We start from the raw sequence: 19,695 nt of genomic DNA, 5'->3' as shown, positions 1-19,695 counted from the left end.
GGCCAAAACGCGAGAGCTAAAGGGACAATACCGGAATCTGCTGGCTAGTCATGATGCCATAATTCCATGTGCAAACTAGGTACATATATTTTACATGGGAAAGGATGCTATATTCGTATAACGGTTTGCGTCCTTGTGTAAGCTGTTAAGTTGGGTCAATGGATGGACATTTTACTATAAACCTTAATTGATTGGTTTTAGAGAAACATCCATTTGTTGTTCCACTTATTTACGCATTCATGGCTTGATTTTTGTATGTGCTCTGACCAGGGATCCAACCTATAACCTTGGCATAGCTGGAGGATGCTCCAATCAGTAGAACTACCTGCCCAGGGCTACTATAAACTTCTTAAACAAAGATTTATCTCCAGATATGTGGCACTGCACGCATAATTCTCATACCAATAAATGAACTATAGAGGAACTTCAAATACCTAAGCCTGGGAAGGCAGATTTTTGGATAAGGGCAGTGGTCTATGAAGAATGATACCATTTGCCCTAACCGGTTTGGCTCAGTGGATAGAGCCTCGGCCTGCGGACTGAAGGGTCCCAGGTTCGATTCCCATCAAGGGCATGTACCTTGGTTGTGGGCACATCCCCAGTAGGGGGTGTCCAAGAGGCAGCTGATCGATGTTTCTATCCCTGTCCCTTCCTCTCTGTAAAAAAAATATTAAAAAAAAAATGACACCATTAGTGTGAACGACCTAACCTGCCCTCATTGAAGGAGTGAAACAGCAGTCTTGTGGAGCCTAAGGAAGCCTGAAGCAATAATATAAAGTCTGTGGAAAGTGTTATCTTTAAAATTTTGTTTTATTCATGGTAGGCTCTTACAACCTTTGCTTGGAAACTAAATCGCCATCTAGTTATTTTAGAACTGTCCTAACTCTGCTCACCCAATCCAATCCTTCCATTTCTTTCATAGATGCCAGACCTATAATTTGCTATGAAGATTTCATCTCCCTTCAGTTTTATCCTTCATAGGTATTGCCCCACCCCGATAAATCTCTTGCACATTTAATCATATCGTGACATCCGACTTTGGAAGACCCAAACTGACACACCACAGACTGAAAGGAATGTATTATAAATTAGAAAATGTGTAAGAATATAGATTATAAAATTTCTTTTTCAGATTCTTAGTTTAATGTACGATGTAAGGACAATGTTTTAAAAGCAAAATACAAAGCCTTTGGATTTTATATATGAAGTTTTAATTAAGAAGAAACAAAAATTTATTCAAATCAATTTATTTGAAATCACATCCAAGAAGAAATCAACTTCAGGATTTGAAATAAAAATGGCAACAGTCTCCTTTTTGGATAAGGGGTGAATCATACAACCCTGATTGACAAGGGCACTAATAGCTTTGTGAAGTTACTACTTAAACTCTGTATATTCAAGTATATATCAAGTTCATACTTGGTTTATACAGAATTTGTCCAATTCTAGCAAAGTTAGCATACTGTAAGTAACCTTCCTTGAGTTTTACACTCTCTCAAGTCTGAAAGCTCAGATTTTATTATAACCACTGCAAAATGATTACAGGCATACCTTGGAGATATTGCAGGTTCAATTCCAGACTACTGCAATAAAATGAATATCGAAATGAAACAAAGGGGTTCCCAGTCATATAAAAGTTATGTTTACACTATATTGTATTAAGTGTACAATAGCATTAGGTCTAAAAAGTATATACCTTAATTAAAATATATTCTATTACTAGAAATGCTAACCATCAGCTGAGATTTGACAAAGATCACTGATCACAGATCACAACAAATACAATAATGAAAGTTTGAAATATTGAATTACCAAGATGTGATACACGAAATAAGCAAATACTGCTAGAAAAAAGATGCCAATAGACTTGCTTGACACAAGACTGTCACAAACCTTCAATTAAAAACCCCCCAAATCTGCAAAATGTAATAAAGCGAAGCACAATAAAATAAGGTATGCCTGTATCTTTACTTCCTGCAAATGTAATCAACTTTTAAAATAACTTGGGCAAACATCAATTTTACATAAACCTTAATTGCAAGTCTTCATCTAATTGCAGAATCTACACCATCAATTCAAAATGTATTATGTCTATTGTTATATCAAGCCAAGAAAATCTATTACAGACCAAGAGTGAATGTGAATCTGCAGGGTCCACTAAGGGGATACTCTGAAAATCTATTAACACATTAGCACTTAACAGCTGTACAGAAATTATTTTCAAGTATGCTCCAACGGTCACCTCTTTAACTGAACAATTCAGAAGTCAAGTGACAAGTATTATCTACATTTTATATGCCAGGAAATGAAGGCAAAGGAAGATTTAGGATTGAGTAATCTATTGAAAATTAAAAAAAAAATTGTCTTTATTTGAAATCAGATTAATGTGCACCAAATCCCTTTCCATTGGGTTATACCCATTAGAAACCAATGCATTATCAAAAAGTTACCTCCATTTTGTGCCCAATATCTTAATTTGTTAGAATAGTATAGACAGATTCTTGTAGTGTTGCTCATTTCTAGCAGGTCATTAAAAAAGTAAACCCTTTGCCCTAGCTAGTTTGGCTCAGTGGATAGAGCATTAGCCTGAGGACTGAAGGGTCCCTGGTTCAATTCCAGTCAAGAACATATGTCCAGGTTGCAGGCTGGGTCCCCAGTAGGGGGCGTGCAGGAGGAAGCCGATCAATGATTCTCATCATTGATGTTTCTCTCTCTCCCTCTCCCTCTCCCTTCATCTCTGAAGTCAATAAAAAAATATATTTTAAAAAAGTAAACCCTTTGTGCTTTCCGTTCATTCTTTAGAAATAAAAATGATTGTAAAACTGGTTATAAAACCAAAATTATAAAGATTTTTTTCCAAAGTAGAAATAATTTGCTTAAAATCTTTTATTCATTTGGGCACTATTTTAACACAGGCTATTTTAAATTTCAGCATTGTTTTCTTTGTGTTGTCTCCAGGAATCTTATAAGTCTACTTTCCGATAAAATTTGGTCTACCAAAATCAATACATAACTGATTTGACTAATTATAGCTTAAAATGACAATATATTTTAAATGAAAACTAAGCATATTATTCATGAGTTAGGTCTCAAGGTTTTGGTTTCAAAGGAAGGAAGCTCTCTACTATGTGGATCTATAAAATGATCCAAACTTCAGAGACAGGAAGCTGATAACTTGATTTATCTTAATGGCTTTGGTTCTTGAATAAATGATAACAGTTTGTTCTTCTTATAAAAAGAAATGGAGCCCGGCCGGCATGGCTCAGTACTTGAGTGTAGACCTATGAACCAGGAGGTCACGGTTTGATTCCTAATAGGGGCACATGCCCGGGTTGCGTGCTTGATCCCATGTGGGGTGTGCAGGAGGCAACTGATCAATGACTCTCTCACCATTGATGTTTCTCTCTCCCTTCCACTCTGAAATCAATAAAAATATATTTTTAAAAAAGACTTAAAAAATGGAATTTATATAATGAGTCCTAATTGCCACATTTGTTCTACTTCTTAAAGGATTTCTAATTTCTAAGGCATTCTTTTATTATTATTTATAAGAAGTCAAAACTAACTGAAAGCCATTCTTTGACCACAATTTGCCATCAGCTGAAATTCAGGAAAGAATACAGGACTGATTACCAAATCAATAAATCTAGCCACAGGCTGACTAAAAGCTTCCTTTAATCTTCTTCCTGTTAAGTCTTCCTTTAAATTAAACCATTCCCATTGTGAATTACTTAAGTGAATGGTATGGTTATAAAAAGATCACACATGATTCTTCATACAAAAATACTCAAGAAACCTAAAAAAATCCATCACCATATTTTTGGAATTATAGTATGAACCAAGATGCTACAGCTTAAAGGGGAGTGGGTTAATGTCCTGAAAAGCTTCAGAGAGAAATAGAAAAGTCAAGTTTATTTCCTGATTTGTGCAGGATGATTCCCAAAGTGCAGTTAAGTGTGTGGTCCAGGCTAGCTATTAGCGATTAAGTAGTTCCCTTTCACTGTCAAGGCTTTTCCCTGAGGTAATGCCTAAATTCTTAAGTTTAATATTTTATCTTGTTTCTTTTAACCTCATCTTCTTTTAACAATAAGCGCTACACATTTCCACCATGATGGTTTCTCAACTCTAGAATTTACTTTTCAAATTGTCACAATGTCTTAGAGTTACAAAATTTGTATTTATTGGTATCTTCCCACATTGTTCCTCTCAAAACGTAACTCATTTTACTTATATATTCCATAATTGCATTTTAACATGAGTTTGTTTCTGAATATTGGATGCTCTTCCAAATATGTCCTCACAAAGAAACTGAGAAAGGGGTTTCCCTTTCTAAATTCAGGCCTCTTAAATTCATTTAAAAATTAAATTTATTATTACTCTTTTCATTTTCTTTTATGGTAAACAGTTTCCTTCCCAAGTATTTATATTTCTACTAGAGGCCTGGTGCATGAATTCATGCACAGGTGGGGTCCCTCAGCCTGGCCAGCCATCAGGGCTGATGGGGGGGCCAGCTGGGGGAGGGACCACGGGAGGTTGGCTGGGGGTGGGGAGGGAATGCGGGAGGTTGGCTGTAGGAGCGCACTGACCACCAAGGGGCAGCACCTGTGTTGAGCATCTGCCCCTGGTGGTCAATGCGTGTCATAGCAACTAGTCAACCAGTCGTTCAGTTGCTTAGGCTTTTATATGTATAGATTTTCCAGGTTTCTTTTAACTGTAGCAAATATCAAAGAAAAATACAAACCATTTCAGAGTAAATGAGTCTGTTTCCTGCTCTCATTTATTAGATCATCTACTTCAAGGCTATATATATGGCAGTATAACAGCTATTAATACCTTGAAATTGAGAAAGCCAAAGAAAATATATCACAGTTTGACTATATGAAAAGCTACTTAGATTTTTGATTTTATATAAACACCAATTTTTACCATTATAAAAGACAACATAATTATGCTTCATTTTTCTTTATAAAATTACCTTTTAACAGAATATTTGTTTTTGTCATCCCTTAGGTTTTTCTGTACTGATAAAAATTATTTTTAAAGAAAAATATTTAAAATAATTGTTTCATAGAAACAGAAAGTCTCATTATCAAATTCTGATAAAAAATTATAATCATGGGTAGAGTCTTACCATACTATTAATTTTCTTTCACCAAAGATGAGTATTTAGGAATTGTAATATTGGTAAATAAGATAAGCTTCTCAGGGAACTACAAAAGTGCCACAATAAAGATGAGGTAGTATGAGACTTTTCTTTTGTAAAAGGAAAACAGCATCTTTATAAGAGATATTTATCCTGACATTGGTGTTGAAATCCTGAGCCTCATCTGCTAAGAGAGGTGCTATTCTAATAGCTACCCTTCACTGGAACCAGGACAATCTTGAGATCACCGAGAAAAAAGAATGGTAGAAGATAATGGGAACAGATTTTCTTGGTTTAATTTTGTGGTAATTGCTAGAAATTTATTTTAACACTATTATTGAAAAATGCTATATTTATATTAGCAGCAGAGCTGCAGGAAATAGAAATGATACTTCAACATAAAAGCAATGGTATTTAAGAAACATTTATTATAACTAAATTTTAGTAAAAATTTTTTCAACCCAGGTAGAAAGTTTCCTATTAGAGCTAAACCAGCATCAAGAAATTAATTACTATATGTCAACAGGTCATCAGAAGAAACAGTTGTCTAGAAGATTTATTATTCACTGATTCTTTTAAAAAGAGTGGATAGATAGGATATCACTTCATTTATCTTACATAGGGAAAATGGTGTTTCTAAAAATGCTTTCCTGTTCTTGGGAAAGTAAATTTAAAATATTACACCTATTGCCTAGTACTGTTCAGTATGGCCTAAGCCATGTAGCTCTCAAAATGTTTTCCTTTTTTTGAAGTTACAATAAAGACATGTTAATTCTGAAGATAGGAATAATTATTTGAAAATTGAAGATTAAAAACAATATTAAGCTTTCTGAATACTAAGCTCTATGTTCACTTCTTGAATCTTTATTCAAGTTCAATTTAAAATAATGAAAACTTATTTAGGGAACAATGAAAATGCATGGCTGTTTATAAACTGTAGCATCTCCCCAAGTAACAGGCTGAGTTTCTATAAAAGAGCTAAGTAGAAGCAACAGTTCATAAGTAAATACAGAAAAAAAACCCCCACAATTGTTTTTAGAACTTTAGTAACTACTAGTTACTAACAGTGTTATCATTATTTTTAAAGCTCCCAGTGAGAAAGGAACAATATTTATGTTCCAGGTTTTAAGAGAGACCTATTCAAGGATTAACAAATGACCATGCCACATTGTAGAATACATTCATCTCCAAAAATGTTATGTTCTCATTTGATTCTTACTGATGAGATGAATCAAATTTAGTAATCCTGCTTTAGTTAATATTTAAAATACTGTAAAAACACATCAAGTTGGATTTTAAGCTATGTTGTTACCTTTAACATCCCTATTAGTAAATTACGAGTCAATTACATTAGTGTAGATTGTAAATTACAACACTCAGCTTTACTGAAGAATTTGAAAACAACTCTGGAAAGGGAGACGGGGAAACCGTATTTTATGTATAGGAATGCCAATGGCATAAGTTAACAAAGCATTTTACATCTAAGAAAGGACATAGGATTATTTTTAAAGAAAATAATGAAATACAAATTATTAACTGTGTTTACAATGTTTACCAATTTTCAAATATCCCTGGATCATATGCAAATTACAATTAAGAAAAGAAAAAAAGTTAAGTATATACTCTATAGAATAAAAACAAAAACCACTTGGTCAAAAATACCCATTAACCCTTAGTGTGTAACTTTAAACAATTAGTGTATTGTAAGAAAAATAAACAGATCTGGAAGCAAAATTTAGGGCAGAGGTTTATTTCAGACTCTTAACTGCCCTTGTAGAAAAACTCAAAGTAGCATTAAGAAAAATAAGGTATTAAATTCCCATGTTCCTACCCTCTACCTAGCATTGTTGTTTTGGTGCATCAATCCTGAGTACTCTAACTTTTGATTTATAGTGATATTCCTTCAGATATAATTTCATAGAAGAAGGAATTGGAAGGGCATCAATGCCATCATAAGTTGTACAGTTACAAATAACTGTTCTGCATATATGCTGTAGGGTGAAGGGGAAAGTCCGAATTAAGGGAGTGGATAAAAGTGGTTCAAAGAACATACAGGCACTTGGGTCCTTATAATGTTCTAGGAGCCCAGTAATATCAGGAGAATGGAAGACACAAGGATCATGTGCATCAAAGCTAAAGTTGTGATTCCACTGTTCAATCCTAGCATGAAGAGAACGACTATAGCGTCTGAAACTAACAGAGAATAAATAGTCTTCCTGTGCTGAGTCTCGAAGTAAAAAGGTACCCTCTGGTTTTCCTTCTAGGAGAGCTTCAGCTGCATACTTATCCATAACTCCCCAGTAACATGGATTGTTATTGATCTGAAGGAGGTCTGGTACAAGACAGTGGACATAATCAATCTGGGTGTGGTACTTAGGAGTTGTTCCCGACTGAAGGATTTCTTCATCCATTTCCCATTTGGGTTTGTTTCTTTTCCTGGAACTTGTGCAAAGTGTTATAATTTCATCATCTGAATCCATATCACTATCTTCTATACAATTATTTGAAACCAGGTTCATCAAAGAGCCAGCCATAGGACCACCTCTACATGAAGCATTGTTGGTGGTTATAACACAGGGCTGAACATTGGCATGTGAGAAACAGTTCACCTCTTCTTCCATGTTTCTTCTTTGTTTTAGTTGACCATCTCTCAATTCACTCTGAGACAAATCTGTGCTTATCAATTCATCTGGTTTGGGGTTTATAGGAGCAGTGTGTCGTTTAATAAAATGCCACCTAAAGGCTAAATCTGATCGAGGTGGGAAAGGACACTTATCTAACATGAGTTCACTGATATGAATTTTTCTTTTAGATGGAAGCCCCGAAGAGTGCCGACTACTACAATTCTTTATTGGGAAGCACTGCCCCACAGCATCTTGCAGTTTCTGTTTAAGAGATCGGCCTAAAAATCTATGCCCACAAGAATGATCTAAATCCAACTCGATGGATGAACAGCTGTGCTTTCTTTCTTGGCTCTGTAAAGGAACTTCAGTTTTCTCTATAACATTTACTGTTTCAGCATCTGAAAAACTTTCACTCTTTTTTGACCAAGATAACTTCTTTCCACTCCACACATAACCATCCTTTCTGTCAGCACTTCTACTCCGACTAGTTTTGGGTCTGACATCTACATCTTTACTATTACTTTCACTATTTTCTGCCATTTTAATAAGTTACCCAAAAATTCCAGTGTTATAAATACTGCTTTTTTAGTTTTTCTGGCAGGAAGTTTCTTCTGAGCACTTTCTGGATGTACCTAAGGGGAGAAAAAAAATCATTAATCATTTGTCATTCACATTAAATAGTTTACATCTTAAGACCCAATTAGACCCAAGATGAAAAAGCATAATTAGTACATGAAAAAGATGTCAAGCCTCCTGTTAGCCAAAACATATGCTCAAAATGCAAATAATTTCTAGTCTTGAGGTACATCTTATGACAATCTCTTTTTCCCTTATAGTTTTTATTTCACAGCAGACCAGTGAATAGGTTGTAAGAGACACTGAGAAATCTGTGAGCTGGTGTTTGAAGTCCACTACCCTATATAGTTTCTTCACTTCACTCCCCTTGTTTTTATTCCTATTTATTGAAAATATGAAGTTTTAAGTTACAAAGAACTTACGAAATAATCACCACTGAACAGTACAAATGCCACATAGCATTCCCAATGCAGTTGTTTGTTGTTGTTGTTTTTGGGGGAGTTTCCAATTTTTATTTGCAAAAGACACAAATAATAGCCATCATGTTTCAGATCACTCTGAGATACCAGTGTTATCAAATTCCAGCACCCCCCAAAATATTTTTTTAGCTATTTTTCTCATGGGAAATGTAGAATATCCACTGAAGTTTTGAAATGCTAAAAAAACAAAAACAAAAACAAAAAAACCAAAAGAAAAAAAAAAAAAGGAAGGGAGTTAGGAAGAAAAAGAGGGAGGGAAGAAAAGAAAAAGTAGAAAAGAAAAAAAGGAAGAAACTAAGGGAGGGAGAGAGGAAGAGAAGGAGGAAGTCTGACACCTATTATGACTTCCCAGTTTCCTTGGGATTCAGAGGCCCTGGTTTTAAGAAACACCTATTTAAGTCAGAGGAGTCTAAGTATCTTCTTAGAGTAAGATAGTTATTTTCCTTTTCAAAGAAGGACATGCATATGTCCTTCTACAGAGCTTCTTAATCTATCCTTCTGATGGAAAAGGATTAAATATGTGCTGAAGAAATCTTCTAGCTCAGGCAAGCTCCTAACCACAGTCTTGGCCAAAGATGAATTTCTTTGGAGTTGGAGTGGTGGTATTTGGCATCAGTTGAATTTCAGTGTCTATCCACATTTTGGTGCCACAAGCTTTCAGGGAGGAGGTATCAGGCCAACTTGAGGCAAAATGAAGTTAATCACTATTCACCTTGACAAGGCTGTAATCTGCTTGAAGCCAGGGACTCTATATTCTATGTCATTTTTTTCTCGGATATCACTACAGAAGCTGGCACACAGTATAAATGGATTGACGATAATGTATTAAAAACCATGAAGTACTATAAACCACCTAATGAAAAAAACACATCAAATCAAGGTACCTATGGAAATGGGCAATGTACCATACACCCATTTACTAGTAGATGATTCATGTTTAATGTTCAAGTAAAGACTTTCACAACTGACAAAACTCTGATAATCTCAATGCAGTTTGGTCAGCTGATTTCAATAATTGGTCAACTTCACTATCAATCTAGGTAGTTTTTGGAAAATACAGAATTGGACAAAAATTTGGTATTTCACACACACACACACACACACACACACACACACACTTGTATTCTTCTTGATAATTTTGACAAACAAGCAGATAAATTTCTATGGGGCAATGCCTTTACTATGAAATTGGCTAGATATACTAAAATTTACAATGTAAAATATTGAATTTTATTAAGACTAATGCTAATGATTGGCCATAGATGAAATTTACTTAGTTATTCTTAGGTGGAATAAGATTTAAGTCCAGAATTGGAGGGAAGGGTTCTATAATTTCAAATGTTTTGAAATTAGAGTTGAATTTTGTGACTAAGAAAATCACATTCAACATTCTAATTATGATTAAGTTTCTGATTATGTCAGAGGAACATCAATAATCCCAGCAGTTAAGTAAATGTTTAGAGCCACTTGAATCCTTTTAAAGCAGTAGGGTTTGAACCAAGCATCTGCAGTGGCAAATGATTGTCACACGCTTAAAGTGTGAACTGATGACACAGATTTGGTATATAAAGTACTGCATTTCTAAACACTGAATAGCATCTAGTATTATACTTACTGTTTTGATTTAGTAAACTCATGGATATATAATCATTTAAAGTCCATAGGGGAAAATATTTAAAATCTAATTTTGAAAGAAACATCATCACTTACATCACAATCACCAAAATTACACTCAACAGTATGCTTTGGCTGTTCACAGACTAAATTCCACTAAACAAAAATAAACACGCAGAAGCAACAAAGAAAACTGAAGAAAATGAAGCCACTGATTAGAAGAGACACTTCTGTTACTGCCTAAGAGCTTACACTTTAATATATTTTTTAAGATAAAAAATAATAAAAAGAGTGCCATACAGATTTTTTTATTAATATTACATAATTTCAAATTTTTAACTCAGCACAAGAATGTGGAAAACTTATCATTTAAGGTTTGAAATGCTTTTCTTTTTTTTTTTTTACTTACTAAAAAAGTACTAAAATAGCAGTTTATTAAGTAGATGACCATCTCTATTCCATTGGGTGTGAGTTCTATCTTGCCCCCTTGCTACCTCAAAATTGTGTCAGTTCTACATCACAGCTAAGCTTTCTAACCTCTATTCTTTATTTTATTTTTATTTTAGAGGAAGGGAGAGAGGCGGGGAAACATTAGTCAGTTGCCTCCCACATGGGCTCCATCAGGAATAGGACTTGCCACTTTTTGGTGTATGGGACCACCCTCCAACCAACTGAGTCACACCAGCCAGGGCTAACCTCTATTCGTGATAACATTTCCCACCTTTACCTACTTCAATTTTTCTCTGCCTTCAAACACAACCAAGTTTTCTATAAAATCTTTTACTGATTATAATGCTTCCTTTAGTTATAACTGCTGCTTTCCATTACTATATTTATTTTTTAAAAAAAATATATTTTATTGATTTTTTTACAGAGAGGGAGGGAGAGGGATAGAGAGTTAGAAACATCGATGAGAGAGAAACATCGATCAGCCGCCTCCTGCACACTCCCCACTGGGGATGTACCCGCAACCAAGGTACATGCCCTTGACTGGAATCGAACCTGGGACCCTTGAGTTCGCAGGCCAACGCTCTATCCACTGAGCCAAACCGGCCAGGGCTACATTTCTTAATGAGTAGTGTAACTTGATTTCCCCTTGAAATGAAAGTAGCTGCCCCCCCCCCCATTATAAATGAGAAATAAAAACACAAATCTCATCTTCAATGAAATTGGAAGATATCTGCTACAGAACGTGTGCATAGAGAACAGGGTGGAAAATGGGGAACTAGGTTGAAAATTTGCATGACAGCAATTAAATCTCTATGGTTCTTACTCCGCCACTTAGAGTAGATGAGACATTATTTGGAGAAACTGAACCAGAGAGGTGTGGGACTTTGGATATCAGACATAGCAAGGACAGAGGGGAGGCTTCGGACTAAAATCAGAATGAAAGTTCCCCGTTCCCTTAGCAGAAAGAAACAGAATGGCCAAAGCGAAAAGATCTATAGTGCTGCTATCTGGGAATACTCTAATAAAAAGCTGGAAGTCCAGCCAAACCTGCAGTGGACCTCCCCAGTCCACAAGCCCCGCCGACTCACACACAGCTTTTCAGGCATTGTTGTGCTTCATTCACTCTAGAACATGAATGTTCACAGGTTATCAGTTTTGAAGAAAGCCTGTAACATAAACAACGGAGACTAAAGCATAAGGAACTTGGAGAAGACAGTAACCATAAAAGGAACAGAAAATAAAGTTGGATTCTTACAAATTAAGAGAAGATATTACACCTAAGAATGACTAAGAGAAGGTGCAGGACAATCAGAGAATAAGGGCTTGCAAATTAAAATCACGAATGCAGAAATAAAATACTCAATAGGAAAGTTAGAGGATGAGTTGAGAAAATATCAGAAAATCAGAAAATAGTGGTTAAGACAAGAAAGCTAAAATTAGATCAGAAAGAGCAGGGGCCTCAGCCGCCCGCAGTGCACCCTGGGAAAGCAACAGCATCAGACCCAAGATGGCAGCCAGCAGGAGGCTGATGAAGGAGCTTGAAGAAATCCGCAAATGTGGAATGAAAAACTTCCGTAACATCCAGGTTGACGAAGCTAATTTACTGACTTGGCAAGGGCTTATTGTTCCTGACAACCCTCCATATGATAAGGGGGCCTTCAGAATCGAAATCAGCTTTCCAGCGGAGTACCCATTCAAACCACCGACGATCACATTTAAAACAAAGATCTATCACCCCAACATCGATGAAAAGGGGCAGGTCTGCCTGCCAGTAATTAGTGCTGAAAACTGGAAGCCAGCAACCAAAACCGACCAAGTAATCCAGTCCCTCATTGCACTGGTGAACGACCCCCAGACCGAACACCCGCTTCGGGCTGACCTAGCTGAAGAATACTCTAAGGACCGTAAAAAATTCTGTAAGAATGCCGAAGAGTTTACAAAGAAATATGGAGAAAAGCGACCTGTGGACTAAAATCTGCCGCGACTGATTCCGGGAGTGTGAGCAGAGGCCCTGAGCAGCGCATTCAGACACTCCGCCCAGCAGGACTCTGTGGGAAATGGACACGGGCCCCCACCTGGCGTTCGCTTGTGGCAGTTACTAACTTCCTACAGTTTTCTCAATCCAAAGTGGTCTAGGTAACCTGTAAAGAAAGGATTAAAATTTATTTAAGATGTTCTAGTTCTGCTTTCTTTGTTTAAAAATCACTGTTTTAATCTAAAAAAAAAATTAGAGGATCAATACAGACTTTTCATAGAAAATAACAAAACGTATGGGGAAAATTATCAAAGAAAATGTATTAGAAGAACATAAGCCTCTATAATGAAAGAGCCCACTGAGCACCCAGTAATGCTGGGGGGGAGGGGGGGGATACATGTAAAGTTACATTATTCTAAAATGTTAGAATCCTTAAAATAAGGAGATACTAAAGTCTTTCTACCTTATAGGTAACAATACTGTACTGTATACTTAAAAATTTGTTAAAGAGGATAAACCTCATGCTAAGTGTTTTTAACACAATAAAATAAAATAATAAGTAAATAACTAAATAAAAGTAGCCTCCTGCCCCAGTAAAGTCTTCATGAGGGAGAAAAGTCATAGTCAAAGGACTAAATAAAATGGCCTTTGGTTTCAGTACCCCGGAAGCTAGAGATTAGTTTCCAACCTTGAAGAGATAACCAGCCAAACAATCAAATATGAGGAGAAAATAAAAACATTTTCAGATGTGCAAAGTGTCAACAATTTTACCTCATATTGGATAATGTGCTCTTCTAAAATTACGGTGTAAATTCAAAACAAAGAAAGCAACACAGGACATAAGGTATTTAACATAGGAGAGAGGAAGGTATTCAGAGCTGCTAGAGAGCAAGTCATTCATATATACACACAAGGACAATAGGCTCCAAGCTGGAAAATCTTAAGTGAAAAAGTAGAACTGACTTGGAAAATTTAACTGAGAAGAAAGCAATAGAAAAAGAATTGGGTAATTACTGATTACAGAAAAATTAAAACATACAAGAAATAAAATAGCATTATCAAACATGGCTCAACAGTGAGCGATATTTATAGTCACCAACAATGTGATGTAACTGTAATAAAAGAATGGTAAGAGGAGACTAAAATAGAGATAAATCCTCATGTATCATAAGAAGAACTCATCATAAGATAATGTCTAATTGATGAATCAAGAAAGCAAAGTATAGCCCTGATCGGTTTGGCTCAGCGGATAGAGCGTTGGCCTGCGGACTCAAGGGTCCCAGGTTTGATTCTGGCCAAGGACATGTACCTTGGTTGCAGGCACATCCCCAGTGGGGAGTGTGCAGGAGGCAGGTGATCGATGTTCCCCTCTCATCGATGTTTCTAACTCTCTATCCCTCTCCCTTCCTCTCTGTAAAAAAATCAATAAAATAAAAAAAAAAGCAAAGTATAAACATATTTAGAAACACAAAGGTAATAATCAGAAAAACAGTTAAATAATTTGAAAGTAGATGCCTTTGGGATGGGCAGGAGAGAAGTGCAGTGTTCCTAACCTTATCTAAGCTTTTTAGCTTAATTTAATTTTTAAGCTAGGTGCATATGTCATTTTGATGAAATAAATTTAAAGTAATTGATACTCACTGTGAAAAACCCAAGGTAGACAAAATTGTAAAGAAAAATGTAGAAACTATCCATAATCCTACCATTCAGTAACAATTTTTAACATTTTCAGTATCTCTATCCATGTATATGATAAGGATGCAGTTCTACAACACAGTAACAGCAGGTATTAAAAATATGGTTTGAGTCCAGTTTATTTTATATTAGCCATATGACCCTGACACCTTAGTTTCTTTGTAAAGAAGAAGTACTGATACTATTTACTTCACTGGGCTGCTGGGGATTAAATGAAATGATGTATATAAAGTACTCACCTCAGATTCTAAATGTGTTATGTATTCAATAAATGTTACCATATTTAAAGCATCTAAACCAGTTTTAGACTGATAATGAAGAAATAACAGAATATCTGTCTCTAGCCCAATGCAAACCATAGTTTATGATCAAATATAATTTTTGGAAGGATAACTAATTCTTCAAAGTAAAAAACAATCAATATACCAAATATTGAAACTCAATAGGCCATAAAGGTACAAAGCAATCTGACATTTTCTCCCAGATAACTATACATATTTACATGCTAACATTACAGGTTTACTTTGGCAAGGCTTACCAACTTGTATATAGTAGGTACCAATCAATCAATCATCTCTGGATTTCAGGTTACCCATTCTTACATGTGCTAGTGCTGCAGGTGTCCATAAAATAAAGTGAAAAATAACATTACCTTAAATTTTCCACACATTTACCTGTACTTAAAGAGTTAATGCACAGAAAATCTTTTATCTTTTTGCATCTAAGAATTATAGCCTTATATAAATTTTACAGGGCTATTATTTTGCTAGAAAACTGAGTTCATGCTTCAGAAGTCCTACCTTTTAAAATTGTTATGGCAAAAAGTGATTTGACAAGACATAGCATATCAATATATGGGCCAAAATATCACTTAATGTTGTAGTTTTCAAAATATGAATAACGTTTGTTTTCCATTTATATTTCTCTAAAAGTTAGAAAAATTAAAATTTATAAATATTGGATATATGATTTACAATGTTCCAATAACTCATTGTCAGATGGTGTGCTGTTTCTGAGGTAAGAGTTGGAGTTCCAAAAAGCTGAGGACTTGATTTCGCCCTCCCCATTTCTTTATTCAGTTTTCAGTGTACCACAACTGCTTGCATGTTGCTGAATAGATTTGTGGAATATATAATCTTAAATAAGATAATTTTTATAATACTTTGTAAATAAACATGATCATGGAAATTTTATAACACACAAGGTTTGCTAATTATCTCAGGGCAAAATATTTACATAAGTTTTGAATTTTTAAGACGAGTTATACAATTTTCTTTTACAAAATGACAAGTTCTAAATTTGATGAATTTTACTGGGATAACAGGTAGCTTTTAGAAGCTACTTAGCAGATCTATTAAGAAAGAAAGGCTAGCACAAGACTTTGAAGAGGACTCCCTCTAGTGACTGAGGAAGACCCAAAAACTTCCTGGCCACCTGAGCCACATGGCTGTATTAGAAGCACCTGAGAGGCTGAGGTAATGCTGGTGGATAAACTTTGACAAGTATCACCCAGGTTACTTTGGGAAAGTTGGTATGCAGCATTACCACTTAAAGAGGAACCAGAGCTTCTGCCCAACTGTCAACCGTGATAAACTGTGGAGCTTGGTCAGTGAACAGGCACAGGTAAATGCTGGCAAAACAAGACTGTAGCTGCTCCTATTATCGATGTGGTGAGATCAGACCACTACAAGTTCTGGGGAAGAGAAAGTTCCCAAAGCAGCCTGTTATCCTGAAGGCCAAATTCTTCAGCAGAAGAGCTGAGGAAAAGATTAAAGGTGTTGGGGGTGAGGTGGTGGGGAAGTGTGTCCTAGTAGCTTGAAGCCACATTGAAGGAAATTCATTAAGTGCTCACAAATGCTTTTCAAAAAAGAAAAAAGAAAAAAAGGCAGAACAAAACAAAACTGATCACTTTATGGTACAGGAAACATTTTAACAATGACTGAGACAGTAACTGTTTTAAAAAACGTATGCTACAGAGATCATTTTAGAAAAACCTTTGTGTGAAGTATATATACAAAATGATAAAAAGATGGCTTTACTACCATTTTTTATAGTACAGAAATAAAAAATACTTTGAAAGGTGCAGATAAATCAAAGATCTTTGTTGGTATCTGCAAAAAGCTTTTTTTCTTTCTTTCTTTTGGTTTGGCTCAGTGGATAGAGCATTGGCCTGTGGGTCCTGGGTTTGATTCTGGTCAAGGGCACATATCTTGGTTGCAGGCTTGATCCCTAGCTCTGGTCAGGGTGTGCAGAAGGCAACCAATCGATGTGTCTCTCTCACATCAATATTTCTCTCTCTCTCTCTCTCTCTCTCTCTCTCTCTCTCTCTCTCTCTCTCTCTCTCACCCTTCCACTCTCTCTAAAAAGAATCACTTGGGAGAAAATTGCTTTGGCTCCTGATTTAGTAATTAATTCTTTATGAAGGCAGCTAAGTGACATTTCTCTGCAGAGTACACAGTGACATCTTTTAAAGACATTATTTCTTAATGAGCCAGAGGCAAATGTCTAAAGAGCAAGTTTACAGAAAAGCCTTTTTTGAAAAAGCAAGTTCCCAGATTTAGTAGCCATTTGATCTGTGGTTCTAGCACCAACTGCAATGACAGTGATAATAAAATGAATACCCGACATGACCACTGTACTCTAATAAAAGATTTAAATAACATCTAATTAGTTATATTGAGGCCTGGAAGGTGATTTAAATTTAAGATTTCCATAGAAACTATTAAAAGTCCCATAATTAAAGGTTAAACTTTATTTAGAAAATTCACTTATATTCTCTATGATGTTGGGTAAGGGATTATTATCATATATATTAGTTACTTATTGAACTAATAGATCTACAACGATAATGTACATCTAAGACCAAAATTCATGTTAATACTAAGTTAAAATAAATTCGATCCTATAAAGAATACTATATTACATAAAGAATTAATGAATAAATTCTGATTCTAATAGTAATGCAGTCTGGGAACTTTCTTACCAAATCTATGATTGCAAAGTTTACCTGCCATTATGTGCCTCAAACCTCCTTGAAAGCGTCTGGTCAGTCTGTGATATTTGAATTAGATTCTGTGGGTCACAATCCTATATAATAAAAGGGTAATATGCAAATTGACCCTAAGAGCAGAACGACTGGGAATGACTGGTCACTGACACACACTGACCACCACGGGGCAGACGCTCAATGCAGGAGCTGCCCCCTGGTGGTCAGTGCGCTCCCACAGGGGGAGCTCTGCTCAGCCACAAGCCCGGCTGATGGCTGCCAGCACAGCAGTGGTGGTGGGAGCCTCTCCTGCCTCCTCAGCAGCGCTAAGGATGTTAGACTGCAGCTTAGGCCTGCTCCTTGCTGGCAAGTGGACATCCCCTGAGGGCTCCCTGGCTGCCAGAGGGATATCTGACTGCCAGCTTAGGCCCGATCCCCCCCTGGGAACGGGCCTAAGCCAGCAGGTGGACATCCCCCAAGGGGTCCGAGACTGTGAGAGGGCATAGGCTGGGCTGAGGGACCCCCTCGAGTGCACAAATTTTTTGTGCACCGGGCCTCTAGTTGTTGATAATTGATTATAGTCTGACTAGAGGCCCGGTGCATGAAATTCATGTACTGGGGGTGGGGTGGGGAGTCCCTCAGCCTGGCCTGCACCCTTGCAGTCTGGGAGTCCTTGGAGGATGTCCGACTGAGCCATCAGTTGGACACCCTTAGCACTGCCGTGGAGGTGGGAGAGGCCCCCGCCACTGCCACTGTGCTTGCTAGCCATGAGCGTGGCTTCCAATGGAGTGGCACTCCCCCTGTGAGAGCGCTCTGACCACCAGGGGGCAGCTCCTTCGTTGATCGTCTGTTCCCTGGTGGTCAGTGCATGTCATAACAACCCATTGTTCTGACGTTTGATTGATTTGCATATTAGGCTTTTATATATTTATATAGATATTTATGTTGGATTCTATGGAAACATTTAGGTTCCACAAATAGAATATACTGGATAGTAGGAAAAAAAATGAATTTCTTGGAATGATAGCGAAAAACTATGAAAAATGGGAATGGGTTTGTTCATGTGAGAAAAATGTCTTAACTAAAAATTATTTTCTGATTACAAAAACAATATAGGTTCATTTTCCAGTATTATTTTAAAGTATAGTTTACCCTTGAACAATGTGGGGATTAGGGGAATTGACCCCCACAGAGCTAAAAATTTGTGTGTAACTTTTGGTTCCCCAAGAACTTAACTCCTAATAACCTACTGTTGACCAGCAGCCTTATAGATAACATAAACAGTCAATTAACACATTTTGTATATTATATGTACTATTCTATATAATAAAAGCCTAGGTGGTGTCACACAACATTGTCACAAGATGGCCGCCACAATGTCATCACAAGATGGCCGGCAGGGGAGGGCCGTTGGGGGAACCAGGCCAGCAGGGGAAGGCTGTTGGGGGGGGGGGGGGGCGCAGGTCTGCAAAGGAGGGCAGTAGGGGCGACCAGTCCGGCAGGGGAGGGCAGTTGACGGTGACCAGGCCTGCAGGGGAGGGCAGTTGGGAGCAATCAAGCCGGCAGGGGAGGGCAGTTAGGGGGATCAGGCTGGCAGGGGAGTGGTTAGGGGATGATCAAGATGGCAGGCAAAAGAGGTTAGGGGCAATCAGGCAGGCAGGTGAGTGGTTAGGAGCTGGCAGTCCTGGGCTGTGAGAGGGATGTCTGACTGCTGGTTTAGGCTCAATTCCTGAGGGATTGGGCCTAAACCGGCAGTTGGACATCCCCCAAGGGGTCCCAAATTGGAGAGGGTGCAGGCCAGGCTGAGGGACAACCCCATCCCATGCATGAATTTTGTGTACTGGGCCTCTAGTCTCTATATATAAAAGCCTAAGTGACTGTTACAACAAATGACTGGAATGACTGGTTGCTATGACGCACACTGACCACCAGGGGGCAGATACTCAATGCAGGAGCTGCCCCCAGCCCGCAGGCCCCGATCGCTGATAGGACCTGCCAGCCAATCTCCTGATCCCTACCCCCAGCCAGCAGGCCCTGATTTGCCTGATTGGGTCTGGGCCCCTGGACTGGGACTGGGAACTGGGGTGGGTGGCAGTGGACATGGCCCCTTTCCCCAGGGGGAACAAGGGCTGGCTCCCTCCTTGGAGCCAGCA

At 37.3% G+C, this 19,695-nt stretch overlaps 3 protein-coding genes across 4 annotated transcripts in view; 1 reads left to right on the top strand and 2 right to left on the bottom strand.

Moving 5' to 3' along the window:
• Positions 1-19,695, bottom strand: part of MAPK1IP1L (mitogen-activated protein kinase 1 interacting protein 1 like) — a 49,974-nt gene that overhangs the window by 15,375 nt on the left and 14,904 nt on the right. Inside the window, exon 1 of one of the 2 annotated variants that reach the window (XM_036307812.1) lies at positions 1,552-4,513. The exons of the other annotated variant lie outside the window; for it this stretch is intronic. The gene's annotated coding sequence lies outside the window, so the exon portion shown is untranslated. Of the gene's footprint in view, positions 1-1,551; positions 4,514-19,695 lie in introns of those variants that run through there. 2 annotated transcript variants of the gene reach the window in all.
• SOCS4 (suppressor of cytokine signaling 4) overlaps positions 5,885-19,695 on the bottom strand; it is a 28,723-nt gene continuing 14,912 nt past the window's right edge. The window contains exon 2 of the mRNA XM_036307783.1: positions 5,885-8,399. Within this exon, the coding sequence (XP_036163676.1) occupies positions 6,982-8,307 (1,326 nt within the window). The 5' untranslated portion in view covers positions 8,308-8,399 and the 3' untranslated portion in view covers positions 5,885-6,981. The remainder of the gene's footprint in view (positions 8,400-19,695) is intronic.
• Positions 12,390-12,858, top strand: LOC118655696 (ubiquitin-conjugating enzyme E2 L3-like). Its single transcript, XM_036307826.1, has one exon. It carries the CDS (start codon positions 12,394-12,396, stop codon positions 12,856-12,858), a length of 465 nt encoding a protein of 154 aa, XP_036163719.1. The 5' UTR covers positions 12,390-12,393.

Source organism: Myotis myotis, unplaced genomic scaffold (genome assembly GCF_014108235.1).
Source record: "Myotis myotis isolate mMyoMyo1 unplaced genomic scaffold, mMyoMyo1.p scaffold_m19_p_1, whole genome shotgun sequence".
Taxonomy (NCBI): Eukaryota; Metazoa; Chordata; class Mammalia; order Chiroptera; family Vespertilionidae; genus Myotis; species Myotis myotis.
This window is presented reverse-complemented; position numbering and strand designations above follow the sequence as displayed.

Coding starts and splice junctions, on each gene's coding strand:
- LOC118655696 (XM_036307826.1), top strand. CDS start 12,394: ATGGCAGCCAGCAGGAGGCTGATGAAGGAGCTTGAAGAAATCCGCAAA.